Below are 14,702 nucleotides of genomic sequence, written 5' to 3'. Positions count from 1 at the left end.
ATTGAGGTGGACATGGCACCAGGCAGGTTCTCGAGGTTCACTGGCCAGATTCTAATAGAAAGTTGAGCCCCCAGGTTCAGTGAGAGACCCTGACTCAAAAAAACAAAACAGAGAAGTAATTTTGGAAGACACCTTGATATCAACCTCAAGGCTCTACACACACAAGCATGGGCAAGAACATCGAGTGTACTCATACATGTGCATACTTGCAAATATAGCACATGTACAAAACAAAATATTGTGATCCTCCACAAACTTGCAATACAGTTATGTTTTCTTTTTCTCAAGACAGGGTTTCTCTATGTAGCTATGGTTGTCCTGGAACTCACTCTGTAGACCAGGCTGAGCTGGAACTCACAAAGAGCCACCTGTCTCTGCCTGAGATTAAAGTGCTGGGATTAACGAGGAGCACCACCATGGCCAACTATGTATGTCTTTAATGTAATGGATGAGCTCAATTTTTTTTTGCAGGAACAATCCAAGTGAAAGGTGTGTCCTAGGAACTCCTAAATTTCATCGAGGTTCTTTGTGGTGGGGCGGAGGGCTTGCTGGTGCTATTCCCTGCGAATCTGGTGTCTTTCACAAACATTCATATACCCCATCTCATTTACAGTCACCCCAAACTCGGATGCATATTGCATGGAGGGCCCTTAGAAACCCAGGCCAGCATTTTCCCCTTTCTGTTGCTGTCTTGGCTGTCTTAAGCTGAGTGGGAGTAGCAGAGAGCAATTGGCTCTAATAATAGGGTAACTACTTTTAACTCGCAAAGATTTGGGAAAGAGAAACCATCCTGTGATTTAAAGGTTTTTACTGGTTGGGATCCAAAAGATGTCAAAATTTCTACCTGGTAGAATGAAGTAGATAAAATCAAGGAACCATAATTTTGATAACTATGGAAAGCAGTTTTCGAAGAGTTGCTTAGAAAATGTAGACTTTTCATTGCCGAAAACCTCTGAACCCTTTCCGTCTCCTCTTCCTTCCTGTCTCCAGGTCACACTCACTGAGATCTGATGGGGAAGATAATCCAGAATTGCCAGAGGAATTTCTGTAGGCATCGTGCAACCGCAAGTCCTTAGGGGAAAGCAGCTCTTGGCAGACATTCCAGGACCATGTGTATGTAGAGAAGGTGTTGTAAAAGGACTCATTGTTGGTTTCGATCCCGATCAAATCCCCTCGGATCTTTCTCCAGAGATTCAGCATTTCTTTCCGGTGCTCAAGGGCAATTCCTAAGTTATAGGTATCTGTGGCTCTCTTTACCTGCATTGAGAAGGCAGATATTAGTATAGCTACCTGAACTACCTTTGATTTATAAACCATAATTATTCGTGGCTTGAGAGTTAGACATGTGAAAACCACCGAGACAACATATGGATTAGCATGGGACTATGAGCTAGGAGTTGGTAGAAATCAAAATGTATCACTTGAAAGTTGGGTATAGTCTGGCATGCTTTTAATTCTAGTACTCAGGAGGCAGAGACAGGTGTGTCTCTGTAAGTTAGAGGCCAGCCTGGTCTTCAGAGTGAGTTCCAGGAGAGAAGTAAGGGGTCAAGTTAGGATGTGTAGGTACCAGATTCATCCTAAGACAGGGAGTAAGTAGATGCTGAGCTGAGTGGATCCTTAAGGATTTTAAGGTTGCGGTATCAAGGGGTGATGGGAAGGAGTCCCAGGAAGAAGAGGCCACAGGAACAAGTGCTTGAAGACAATAAACACCCTGGACTTGGCAGGAGAGTTGGAGCATCTTGGTGAAAGTGATGGAGGAGGAGTTAGTGGGTTCAGTGCAGTGGAGGACAACCCTTCACAGAAAGCATGCTGTGGGGGCTGTTTCTGAGGGAAGTGAGACAAATCTCTCACTTGTGTAGGGTAGAAAACTCTGCCACTCTTGGAGGGGAAGTCTCAGTAACCCAGGCTGGTCTTGAATTATTTTATGCAGCACAGGCTGCTTCTCAACTTGTAATTTTCTTGCTTCCATCTCTGGGGTGCTACTTGGAAGTGTTTACTGCACCCATCCTAGCCCCTAGAACTGGGAACTAAACCTGGGGCTTTGTCTGCGCCAGGCAAGGGCTACACCTGAGCTATACCTTTAGCTCAAGCACGCACCTTTCAGCAGGACAATGGCATGTTTGTATCTTCATGCTAGATTTTTAGTGGCTGTGTGGAAAATTGTTGGGGGCGGGGAAAGCCGAAGAACTAAGGATACCAGATTAGAAGCTGTTGTCCAGGCAAGTCTTACGGAAGGACTGAGGCAGAGAGAACAGGGATAGAGTGAAGGGAAAAGCATCCCAGAATGAGTTGAACTAGATTTAGTGACTGATGGAGGTGAGGAGTAAGGAAAAAAAAAAGCAACGTTGAGGGTGCCCCCTGGCCACCTAGCTGATGCAGGCTGATGCAGGAGGTGAGCGAGCATGGGGCATGTTGAGCGTGATGTGTTATGAGACCTAGCACATGGGGGGGGTTATCAGATGGTGAGTGAGGTGAGGCCAGTGCACCGGAAAGAAGTCTGGGCGGGGCAGAGCAGTGATTAGTACACAGCTGGGCATTGCTAAACAAGCTTCCTTTACCTGACACAGAGATCCCTGCTGCTCTCTTATGGCTGAGTTGTAGGGAGGCTAAACCAATGATCTTTTCAAGCTTCTTAGCCCTTGGAGCAGATGGTCTGGTGCTGGAGGTCACAGGCAGCCTCCATTTACTTGTGTGTTTATGTGTTCATATGGAGACAGGAGTCAGCTGCCCACGGCTGTGTGTTCTCAAGTTTCACACATCCCGGCGCATTGCTGCTGTCTACTTTCCTGTAACTTTACTGTCACCCCAGGCTTTCTAAGGGTAGGGACTGTGCTTCTCTCTGTGGTGTCTCCCAGTCTCAGAACTCACGGATACAGATTTATGAGGAGTGTGTGAGTGGGTGCGATGATGGCCATGTGAGTGGAAAACTGGGATTGGTGTCGGGAGCGTGATTATTGTCCAAAAAAAGCAAAGATACTTAAGGAAGATAGCATCGGAGGCTGACCTCTGGCATACACATGTACACACACACACACACACACACACACACACACACACACACACACACACACACACGCATGGGCAGCAAGGCTCTACAACACACTCTTCCACCTTGCTATGGCCTGACATCGTCGCAACTCCACAGACAAGGACAGGATGTATTTTCTCCGTTCCCCCTTCCTTCTGCATTTGGTGCTAGCAGCGCGCTCCCGAGGCTTCTACTCCCTTGGCCTTTACAGACCACTCCTTCAGTCCTTGTGTGCTGTGTTTTCCTCTCCTCTTCCCTGAGCCTCTCCAGTAATGCTATCTCTGGAGAGTTCTGAGAGTGACACAGCTCATCCTGTCTCACTAAAAGTGGAGATTTTTGTTTGTTTTTGGAGGTAGAGTCTTCCTGGCAGAAAATACCTTTGACAGTGCAGTCTGGGAAGTACTCACATGCTGTTTGATGGCCGCTGCATCAGATACTGTCCAATGCTGCTTCTTCTTGAATAGGTGGTCAATGGCTAAGATGTCATCTGAATAGCCTGAGGCAGACTTGATAGGTTTTACAGCTGCGGCCTTTATCAACGTTAAAAAAAAATCAGTAACACATTTTAGTTTGAATTATATAATTATTTGTGTCTTTGTCATAATTATACATATGTGTAACATGCCACAGTGAAACCCAATAGTTTGTATGCTAATCTTAGACATTAATTATAAAAAGACACAGCCCGGCTGGAGTTGAGTTCTTACAAATTGAAGTATTTAAATTATCTAGTATGACAGACTAAAATTTACCTGTGCTTTCCAATCTTTTTTATGGAAAAAATAGTCCTCAAAGAAACTCAGAGGCTCCTTTCTCTTTAGCATCTCTAACTTATGTATGTCTTTGAATGGTCTTCCCATCACCACCCCGTCCACATCAGGGAACAATGGAAAGACAGGGACTTTTGAGTACGGGCTACCTGTAGGAAGATCACACCCTAAAAAGATAAAAACAAAAGTGGCATTATAAGTGATGCGAGAAGTTCCCGTAATGGCAAGCATGCCGAGCTTAGCGAGCTTTGGGCTTTCGTCTGCTCCCGCTGTGGCCCTGACTTCTCGGCCTCAGTCTCCTGTTCCCACTCCACACCTATCCCCAGACTTCCATCTGGTGTCTGAGGGCTCCGTCAGGGGGACCTCTGCTTCTAAATGCTGTCTGTGTGACAGAGAGTAGTGACTCCAAGAGCCTCGGGCCCTGCTCTGGGCCTCTGGGGTTTATTTCTGACTAGTTAGAAGGAAAACGGCTCTTACGCTTGAGTGCATCCAGAAACTTATACAAATCCCTTTCTTTCATTATGGAGATCCTGGCGGAATTGGCAAAGGCAGCGGTGCTAGAGCGTGGAGGGGTGCATACATCCGCCCTAAAGCCCCTTTTCCCATACGGACTGTACAGGGTTTCTGAGTAGCTTTCCTGGAACTTTTTTCGGAAATAGCTTAAAGAGAAAATACAGGTAATTCAGAAATGGAATAAAGAATTGTTAGGACAAAAAACATCAAACTGCAAGTTATAGATGTTAATTAATGTTTATTTTAAACCTATTTAAAACTTAGTAGCATATGTTAATCATACATAATAATAGCAGGTTTCATCATGGCATTTTCCCACATGTATTTTTATGATGTTCACTCCATACCTTCTCATGCTTCCCTCTGGGTCCCTTTTCTCTTTCCACTGCAGTCATGTCTTCCTTCTTTTGTAGTCTCACTCTCTCTTCCTCCCCCACTCCTCACTCCCTGCCTTCCTCCCCATCTCCTTCTGTATTCTCAATTTCTCCCTCTCCTCTCCCCTCTGTTTCTTTCTTGCTTGAAGACTCCATGTGTGTTTTTAGGGTTGCTTACAGGGTCCTGGCGAAGGATTATTTACAAGAGCATGGACTCCTTACTCGTAGAGACACCTCTGAAGAAGATGTCTTACTCTGCAGTACTTTGTAGTGGGTTTTAAAATGCAGTTTTTTCCTTTTTTGAGACAGGGTCTCACTTTCTATCCTAGGCTGGCATTGTTCTCATGGTATCCCTTCTGCTTCAGACCCCAGGGTGGTGGGATCACAGCATGAGCCACTCTACCTGCCTAGAAAGGTATGTTTGTTTGCAGCATTTGGATGTTTCCTATGTTCTGGGATCAAACTCAGGCCTTTGTGCATGTTAGGGAAGCCTGCTACCACTCAGGGACGCACTATCCCTATTTCCTCTTCTTAATTACTTTTAGAAAGCTTAGGACCAGTTTTTCCAGTGTGGGGAACTGAACTCAGGACCTTGTGCATGCCAGTCAAGTACTCTAGATGCTGAGCTGTAGCCTCAGCTGTTATTTCCTCTTTACTGATTCCTTTATCATTTACATAAGGACAGTCGCAGCCTCTTTTTATAGTTTTTGGCATTGTTAACATTTATTAATTTTTTGTTGTTGTTTTGACAGGGTTTTTCCGTGTAACAATCCTGACTGTACTGGAACTCACTTTGTAGACCAAGCTGGTCTTGAACTCACAGAAATCTACCTGCCTCTGCCTCCCCAGTGTTGGGAGGATTAAAGGTGTGTGCCAACACTGCTGGATACATTAATTAATTAATGTGTGTGTATGCATGTATATGCATGCATGTGCATTCATGTATGTTAGTAGGTCACAGGTCAACTTGCAGGAGCTATTTCCTTCCACCATGTGGGTCCCAGGGATTGACACAGTTGCCAAGCTGGGTAGCAATTCATTCTCTCAGTGTTGGTCTTTCTGTTTAGTTTCTGAAGGACAGCTTTGCTAGGTGTAGAATCATTCCATTCTCTCTTGGTTTGTAAGATTTCTGGAGAGAAGTCTGCTGGTACTGTAATAGGGATTTCTTTCTTTTTTTTTAAGATTTATTTATTTATTCTGTATACAGTGTTCTGTCTGCATGTATGCCTGCCTGAAGGCCAGAAGAGACACCAGATCTCATTACAAATGGTTGTGAGCTATTATGTGGTTGCTGGAAACTCAGGATCTCTGGAAGAGAAGTTTGTGCTCTTAATCTCTGAGTCATCTCTCCAGCCCCTAGGGATTTCTTTATATGATTTGATGCTGGTGTGTGTGTGTTTTTTTTAGATTTTCCTTTGTCTTACACTTTTTGGTTTATTTATTTATTTGTTGTGGGAGCAGGGTCTCACTGTGTAGTTCTGTAACTTGATATGTAGACCAGGCCGGTTCTGAACTCACAGAAATCTGCCTACCTCTGTCTCCCATGTGCTGGGCTAACGGTATGATTCCCTGGAGATGACTTTTTTTTCCACTGTATCTAGTAAGGGTCTTAATGACTTCTTGGATCTTGGGTCTCTATTTCCCAGGATTTGGAAATTTTTCAGCAGGTAAAGAACAACTTCATAAGACAACCAAATAAAACAACCACACAGTCTACTTTCAATAAAAAGAGCAGTGTTAGCAAAGGTGTCCCATCCACTTAGGGGTGGGAGGCAGTGCAGGAGGACACGAGCACAGGTCCCTGGGCTAACATCAGCACCCCACTCTTTTTTTGTTTGTTTTTGTCCCCCCCCCCTCGAGACAAGGTTTCTCTGTATTGTTTTGGAGGCTGTCCTGGAACTCACTCTGTAGATCAGGCTGGCCTCGAACTCACAGAGATCTGCCTGCCTCTGCCCCCAGCACCTCACTCTTGGGCAAGCATTTGATCTGCTTTCCAGATTTTTTGTGTGCTCTTTCGGTGAGGACTCTATGAAGTGATAAGCACACCCTCCTTATTCTACTTATTCCACAGTGTAAGAAGTATCACTGATTGTGCAGTGTAACGTGCTGAGGGCTTCGCCTGTGTTACTCTGTGTCATCCCACAATTGCTCTTTTTTTTTTTTTGTTGTTGTTGTTTTTTTTTTTTTTTTCGAGACAGGGTTTCTCTGTATTGTTTTGGAGGCTGTCCTGGAACTAGCTCTTGTAGACCAGGCTGGCCTCGAACTCACAGAGATCCGCCTGCCTCTGCCTCCCGAGTGCTGGGATTAAAGGCGTGCACCACCAACGCCCGGCTCCACAATTGCTCTTTAAGGCAGGTGGTGCTGTTACTACCTGTGCTTTGTCGGTGAGGGAACGGAGACTGAAAAGAAAAGGACTAGCTCGTCTTGGGTTAGGGATGGCTAAAGGTTTGTTCTGGTTTTGAAGTCTTATGCCCACTTGGAGCCTCAGCATAGCGTGGGCTCAGGCTTGTGATTTCAGGACCAGGAGAGAGTGTTGTGGCATGTAACCTTTTGCCCTGACCCTTTCTTTTGTTTTGGATTGGACGCTGTGAAGTAGGATGCTGGTGACACATCCTCAGTAAGCTGCCTTCCCCTGTTCCATTACCACTTACCTCACTAGCTCTATTATGTCTTTTCTGTGCAGGGCTGAAGTCTCTACAAGTTTTGATAGGATTTCAAATAATAAGATCCCTGGGTTGTTAGCTAAATCCAAACATGGTTTCCTTTCTGGGACTATAGAGGAAACAGAAAAGAGAAACTTCAGATGTCTTCTGAGAAAACCATCTATTAAAAATTTACTGAGAATTTCTAACAATATTAAATCAGGGACTAGAAATATGGTAAGACATTAAAAATGTTCTATTTGGGGAAAGGTCATTTTGATTATTGAGTAGACAGATAATCATAGTTCACTGTCTAAGTAAATACAGTAGTAAGAGAAAACCTCATTTGTGTTTATTAGCACCAATTTTTCTTTATCTTGGGGACAGTCTGTGGCCTAAGAATGGGTATGTTTTTAAAGCTGCTTGTGGGCTTTGGAATCTGGGACCCCAGAGCATGTGATATGAACAGTGGTTGGATTTTCCAAGACAGCCTGTTAAGTTCAGAAGCAGCGTGAGAGGCTGATGGCCAAAGGTGAGAGCGAGCTTTCTAACCTTCCCAGCCTCTCACTGAGGGCTGAGGCTTCATCAGGGCGTGGAAAGAGTAAATCACCCAAGCTCTAGAAAAAAATAGAGCATGTGCTTGGTTAAGAACTCACATGCTACGAAGGGAAAACAAGGGGCTGGAGAGATGGCTCAGTGGTTAAGAGCCCTGTCTACCCTTCTAAAGGACTTTTTGCTTTTTTGGCTTCTTGAACTGTGTGTGTGTGTGTGTGTGTGTGTGTGTGTGTGTGTGTGTGTGTGTGTGTGTGTGTATGTATGTTAGGGGGGTCACCCAGCTCACAAGTAAATTACACATGGAGGCTTATTCTTTGTTATGAATGCTTGGCTTTAGCTTGGCTTGTTTCTAGCCAGCTTTTCTCAACTTAAATGAACCTGGCTATCTTTTGCTTCAGGACTTTCCCTTTCTCTTACTTTTTGTATATCTTATTTTCACTCTTTACTACTTGGCTGGCTGGGTGGCTGGGTTTCTAGATGGCCAACCCCTGAAGTTCTCCTCTCCTTGTTCTCTTACTACTCCTTTTTCTTTTGCCTTCTATTTATACTCTCTGCCTCGCAGCCCTGCCTGTACTTGCTCCTGCCTCTCTATTGGCCGTTCAGCTCTTTATCAGACCATCAGGTGTTTTAGATAGACAGTAACAGCTTCACAGAGTTAAACAAATGCAGCACAAATAAAAGTCACACACCTTAAAATAATATTCTACCACACCTGGGTTTGATTCCTAGCACCTACATGACTGCTAATAACCATCTGTAATTCCAGTTCTGGGTGATCTGATACAGACATACAAGGCAAGATACCCATACACATAAAATAAAAATAAATTAAAAGAAAAAGAAAACTAAACTTTCTGCATCTGTCACTTCCTTAGTGCTTTCATTAGAGACAAAAGCGGTGTCTCCTGCAGGATGTCAGTAGCTGCTAGATGGATTTAAATTGCAACTCCGATATTATCAGTTTATTGGATATTATTTTGTAGGGAAAGTACAAAGAAAAATCACATCCTGGGCTCTCTCTTCTGGATTTGTCTCCTGACTGGCGGCCTAAGGGATTGTGTTTTCTGTGCAGTGGGCAGGGCTGCCCAGGGACATCTACTCACCCACAGCCTTGAGAAAGAGTTTCTTATCTGTCAGCACCTCTATAAAGTCAGAGAAGTTGATCTTACCATCCCCTGCAACAGAAATCTGAGCTCAGAACAAGCATATTTTTAAAGGTTTATATAAATACACCATTTGTATATAAAGAAGAGAGAGAAAGAGAGAGTGAGAGCAAGAGAGAGAGAGAGAGAGAGAGAGAGAGACAGAGACAGAGACAGAGACAGAGACAGAGACAGAGAGACAGGGAGCATGTGCTTGTTATACATAGCCTAGACTGGCTTCAAACTTGTAATCCTTCTGCCTCAGCCTCCAGTTTGCTGAGATTACAGGTGTCTGCTACCATGCCCAGCTAGGATGTATTTTAATTATTTAACATATGTTAAGTATAAAAGCTAAAGTTGCCTGAGCCACCTAACACCTAAAATAAGCATATTCAGGGCTAGAAAGATGCTTAGGTAAACTTCGGTTCCCTTTCCCTCCTCCCTATGTAGCTCATGCTGGTCTTGGACTTAACACCCTCGTTTTTTAAATCAGTCTTTATGACATGATCTATAATTACCCTCATCTCTTGTAGCCAGCACAAGCAATGGCAAGGTATAAACACTCAGCAGAAACTGTTAGCCATTGTTATCCTTTGTCAGAGAGTGTCATTTTAATGAGGAATTTATCTGCATGTCTCTCTTGTACCTCATTGCCTCTAAAGTTAAAGACAGTTGTCAAGGAGTGACAGCATATGTCTTTAGTCCCAGCACTCGGGAGGCAGAGTGATCTGTGAGTTTGAGGCCAGCCTGGTCTACAGTGTGAATTTCAGGACAGCCAGGGCTACATAGAGAAACTCTGTCTTGAAAAAACAAAAAGCAACAAAACAAAACAAAACCAAAAGCCAAACAAAAACAAACAAACAAAAAAACCAAACCGAACTGGGCCCTGTATCTGGGCCTGCCTTCCAGTGCTTGGGGACTGCCTAGGGACTGCCTCAGAGCCTCCCCTTCCAGTGGGAGCCTACGTACCCCAGATTCCTGGTCTGCTCTTCCACCAAAGGACCAGGGAACCAGGTAAACCAGGCCCTGTATCTGGGCCTGCCTTCCAGTACTTGGGGACTGCCATAGAGTCTCCCCTCCCGGCAGGAGCCTACACACCCCAGTTTCCTGGTCTTCTTCTCCACCCAGGGGACCAGGACTAGGACCAGGAAGAGGAGAACTACCAGAGTATTGGACTTGCTTGTACCCACTGAAAGGGAACTCTGGTCCCCTAACCACCAGGGCAGTAAGAGGCTCTTTTTGCACCTACTAGAAGAAGGGATGGAAAAGAGACAATACAAAAACACACTCAGCAACAGAAAAACAAATATGACACCGCTAGATTCTAGAGACTCCACACCAGTAAGACCCCAACATTCCAATGCAAATGAAGCCAAAGAGAATGACCTTAAAAACAACTTCATGAAAATGATAGAGGCCCTCAAAGAGGATATAGGAAAACCCCTCAAAGAAATGGAAGAAAAAACAAACCAAAAAATGCAAGAAATGGAAGAAAAAGCAAACCAAAAGTGCAAGAAATGGAAGAAAAAACAAACAAAAAATCCAAGAAACAATTGAAACAGTGCAAGGGCTGAAAACTGAAATAGAGACAATAAAAAAAAATCTGAAGGAAGGCTGGAAATAGAAAAGCTGGGCAAATGGTCAGGTACTACAGATACAAGCATAACCAAGAGAATATAAGAGATGGAAGAGAGAATCTCAGGAGTTGAAGATACACTAGGAGAAATTGATTCATCCACCAAAGAAAATCTTAAGTCCAACAAATCCCTAACACAAAACATCCAGGAAATATGGAACACCATGAAAAGACCAAACCTAAGAATAATAGGTATAGAAGAAGGTGAAGAAAACTACCACAGAGGGGCAGAAAACATATTCAATAAAACTATAGAAGAAAACTTTCCCAACCTAAAGAAAGACATGCCAATGAAGGTACAAGAAGCTTACAGAGGGGGCTGGAGAGATGACTCAGAGGTTAAGAGCACTGACTGCTCTTTCAGAAGTCCTGAGTTCATTTCCCAGCAACCACATGGTGGCTCACAACCATCTACAGTTCAATCTGGTGCCCTCTTCTGGTGTGTAGACAAAACACTGTATATGCAATAAATAAATCTTTTTTTTTTAAAGAAGCTTACAGAACACCAAATATAGTGAGCCATAAAAAAGTCCCCTCACCACATAATAATCAAGACCACAAATATACAGAATAAAGAAAGAATATTAAGAGCAGCTAAGGAAAAAGGTCAAGTCACATATAAAGGCAAACCTATCAGAATTACACCTGACTTCAACATGGAAACTCTGAAAGCCAGAAGTTCCTGGATAGATAGTCTACCAACACTAAGAGACCATGGATGCCAGACCAGACTACTACACCTGGCAAAGCTTTCAATCACTATAGATGAAGAAAACAAGATATTCCATGACAAAGTAGATTCAAGCAATACATATCCTCTAACCCAGCTCTACAAAAAGTTCTGGAAGGAAAACTCCAACCCAAGGAAGTTAACTTCAACCAGAAAAACATAGGCATTAGATAATTCCACCTTACCAACAGCCAAAAGAAAAAAGGGGTGGGATTCCACACATAATTCCACCACCACCAACCGTTCCAAATCAAAGAAGAATGAGCAGTCAATGATCATTAATATCCTTCAATATTAATGGTCTTAACTCACCCATAAAAAGACACAGGCTAACAGAATGGATTTGAAGACAGAACCCATCCTTCTGCTGCATACAAGAAACACCTCAACCTCAAAGACAGACATTACCTCAGAGTTAAAGGTTGGGAAAAGATTTTCCAATCAAAAACCTAAGAAACAAGTGGGGGTAGCAATCCTAGTATCTAACAAATTAGACTTTAAAATAAAATAAATCAAAAGAGATGAAGTAGGTCATTACATATTCATCACAGGAGAAATCCACCAAGATGAAGTTTCAATTCTGAACATCTATGCCCCAAATACAAACGCATCTACGTTCATAAAAGAAACATTACTAAAAGTCAAATCACATATAAAGCCCCACACACTTATAGTGGGAGACTTCAACATCCCACTCTCACCACTAGACAGGAATACCAGACAGAAACTTAACAAAGAAGCAAAGGGGCTAATAGACCCAATTGGGATTAATAGTTATCTATAGAACATTCCATCCAAATAAAAAAGAATATACCTTCTTCTCAGCATCACATTGAACCTTCTCAAAAATCGACCACATACTCGGCAACATATAAAACCTCAACGGGTCCAAAAATATTGGAATAACTCCATGCATCTTATCAGATCACTGTGCATTAAAATTAGAATTCAACAACAACACAAATTGCGGAAACCCTACAAACTCATGGAAATTGAATAATTCACAACTGCACCATTCCTGGGTCAAAGAAGAAATTAAAAAAGAAAGACTTCCTAGAATTCAATGAGAATGAAGACACAATATACCCAATCCTATGGGACACTTTGAAAGCAGTGCTACGAGGGAAGTTCATAACACTAAGTGCCCACATGAAGAAACTGGAGAATAGTTACACTAGAGAATTAACAGCACAGCTGAAAGCTCTAGAACACAAAGAAGCAAACTCCCCCAGGAGGAGTAGACATCAGGAAATAATCAAACTGAGGGCTGAAATCAATAAAGTAGAAACTAGGAAAACAATACAAAAAATCAATACAACGAAGAGTTGGTTCTTTGAAAAAATCAACCAAACGGTAGAGTGTGAACATGCAAATTAACAAAATCAGAAATGAAAAGGGGGACACAACAACGGACACTGAGGAAATCCAGAGTATCATCAAGTCATACATTGAAAACCTGTACTCCACAAAATTTGAAAATTTAAAGGAAATGGACAATTTTCTGGATAGATATCACTTACCAAAATTAAATCAAGAACAGAGAAGCAATTTAAAAAGACCTATAACTCCTAAGGAAACAGAAGCAGTCGCCAAAAGACTCCCAACCAAAAAAAAAAAAAAAAGCCCAGGTCCAGAGGGCCTCAGTGCATACTTCTATCAGAAATTCAAAGAGCAGCTTATACCAATTCTCCTCAAAGTTTTCCATGCAATAGAAACAGAAGGGTCTTTGCCTCTTATTATGAGGCTTCAGTAATCTTGATACCCAAGGCACACAAAGATACAACTAAGAAAGAGAACATCAGACCAATATCCTTCATGAACATTGATGCAAAAATATTCAATAAATACTGGCAAATCGGATCCAAGAACACATTGGAAAACTCATCCACCATGATCAAGTAGGTTTCATCCTAGGGAGGCAGGGATGGTTCAACATAGGAAAATCCATCAATGTAATCCACCATATAAACATGCTGAGAAACAAAAATCACATGATCATCTCACTAGATACTGAAAAAGCCTTTGACAAAATCCACCACCCCTTCATGATAAAGGTCTAGAGAGATCTGGAATAACAGGAACACACCTGAACATAATAAAAGCTGTATACAGCAAACCAACAGCCAACATCAAACTAAATGGACAGAAACTCAAGGCGATTCTGCTAAAATCAGGAACAAGACAAGGCTGTCCTTTCTCTCCATACCTTTTCAATATTGTACTTGAAGTTTTAGCTAGAGCAATACGACAACAAAAGGAGATCAAGGGGCTACAAACAGGAAAGGAAGAGGTTAAATTTTCACTATTTGCAGATGATATGATAGTTTACATAAGTGACCCAAAAAACTCTACCAGGGAACTCCTACAGCTGACAAATACTTTCAGCAAATGGATCAAAGACTTTAACATAAATCCAGCCACACTGAACCTCTTAGAAGAGAAAGTGGGTGGTACCCTTGAACGAATTGGTACAGGAGACTGCTTCCTGAACATAACACCAGTAGCACAGACACTAAGATTGGCAGTTAATACATGGGACCTCCTGAAACAGAGAAGTTTCTGTAAGGCAAAGGACACAGTCAACAAGACAAAAAGGCAGCCCACAGAATGGGAAAAGATATTCACTAACCCCACATCTGACAGAGGGCTGATCTCCAAAATTTACAAAGAACTCAAGAAGCAAGTCTCCAAAACACCAAAGGATCCAATTAAAAAGTGGGCTACAGAACTACATAGAGAATTCTCAATAGAGGAGTCTAAAATGGCTGAGAGGCATTTGAGAAAGTGCTCAACATCCCTAGCACCAGCAGTTCAAGGCCAGCCTCAGCTACATAGCAAGTTAGAGGTCATCTTGGGATATATTAAGACTCTACTTCAAATAAACCAAACCAAATACTAACAAAAAAAGCTCCAAGGATGAGAACAAGCAAATTCTATGACCTGTATGCTTTAAAATACTGCCAACATTTCTCTGGCATTTAAAGTTCAGTGTGTTCTCAGGAGAGAAGGGAGATTTGTATTGTTGTGGTTCAAATGGCAACTGAGGGCTTGGATTTTCTTAGTGTTCTGCTGTCTTTGAAGTTGTTTATGCCTTTACATCTCTCAGTCACTCCAAGACATCCTCTCACCTGAGCATCACGACAAATATTTCAATTTGGGATTCAGAAGGGACAGTCACTCTTGTTTCCACACAGGAATTTTCTCAAAAATTTTTTAGCTCATACATATACCCCATTGATATCATTAAAGAGAAACAGATACAAATAAGGTAGTTCCATGTCCATGGTGGATATAGAAGTTGCATTTCAAGAC

General features: G+C 42.5%; 1 protein-coding gene across 5 annotated transcripts in view; it reads right to left on the bottom strand.

The window, feature by feature from the left end:
- Window positions 1–791: 791 nt before the first annotated feature.
- The window catches only part of Efcab3 (EF-hand calcium binding domain 3), a 102,537-nt gene continuing 88,626 nt past the window's right edge, over window positions 792–14,702 (bottom strand). For all 5 annotated transcript variants that reach the window (XM_040749895.1, XM_005070041.3, XM_040749897.1 and 2 more), the window contains 6 exons: window positions 8,986–9,057; window positions 7,337–7,457; window positions 4,276–4,457; window positions 3,781–3,965; window positions 3,436–3,558; window positions 792–1,257 (listed from right to left, as the gene is read on the bottom strand). In XM_040749895.1, the coding sequence (XP_040605829.1) occupies window positions 937–1,257; window positions 3,436–3,558; window positions 3,781–3,965; window positions 4,276–4,457; window positions 7,337–7,457; window positions 8,986–9,057 (1,004 nt within the window). In that variant the 3' untranslated portion in view covers window positions 792–936. The remainder of the gene's footprint in view (window positions 1,258–3,435; window positions 3,559–3,780; window positions 3,966–4,275; window positions 4,458–7,336; window positions 7,458–8,985; window positions 9,058–14,702) is intronic.

Source organism: Mesocricetus auratus, unplaced genomic scaffold (assembly GCF_017639785.1).
Source record: "Mesocricetus auratus isolate SY011 unplaced genomic scaffold, BCM_Maur_2.0 Super-Scaffold_100007, whole genome shotgun sequence".
Lineage (NCBI taxonomy): Eukaryota > Metazoa > Chordata > Mammalia > Rodentia > Cricetidae > Mesocricetus > Mesocricetus auratus.
This window is presented reverse-complemented; position numbering and strand designations above follow the sequence as displayed.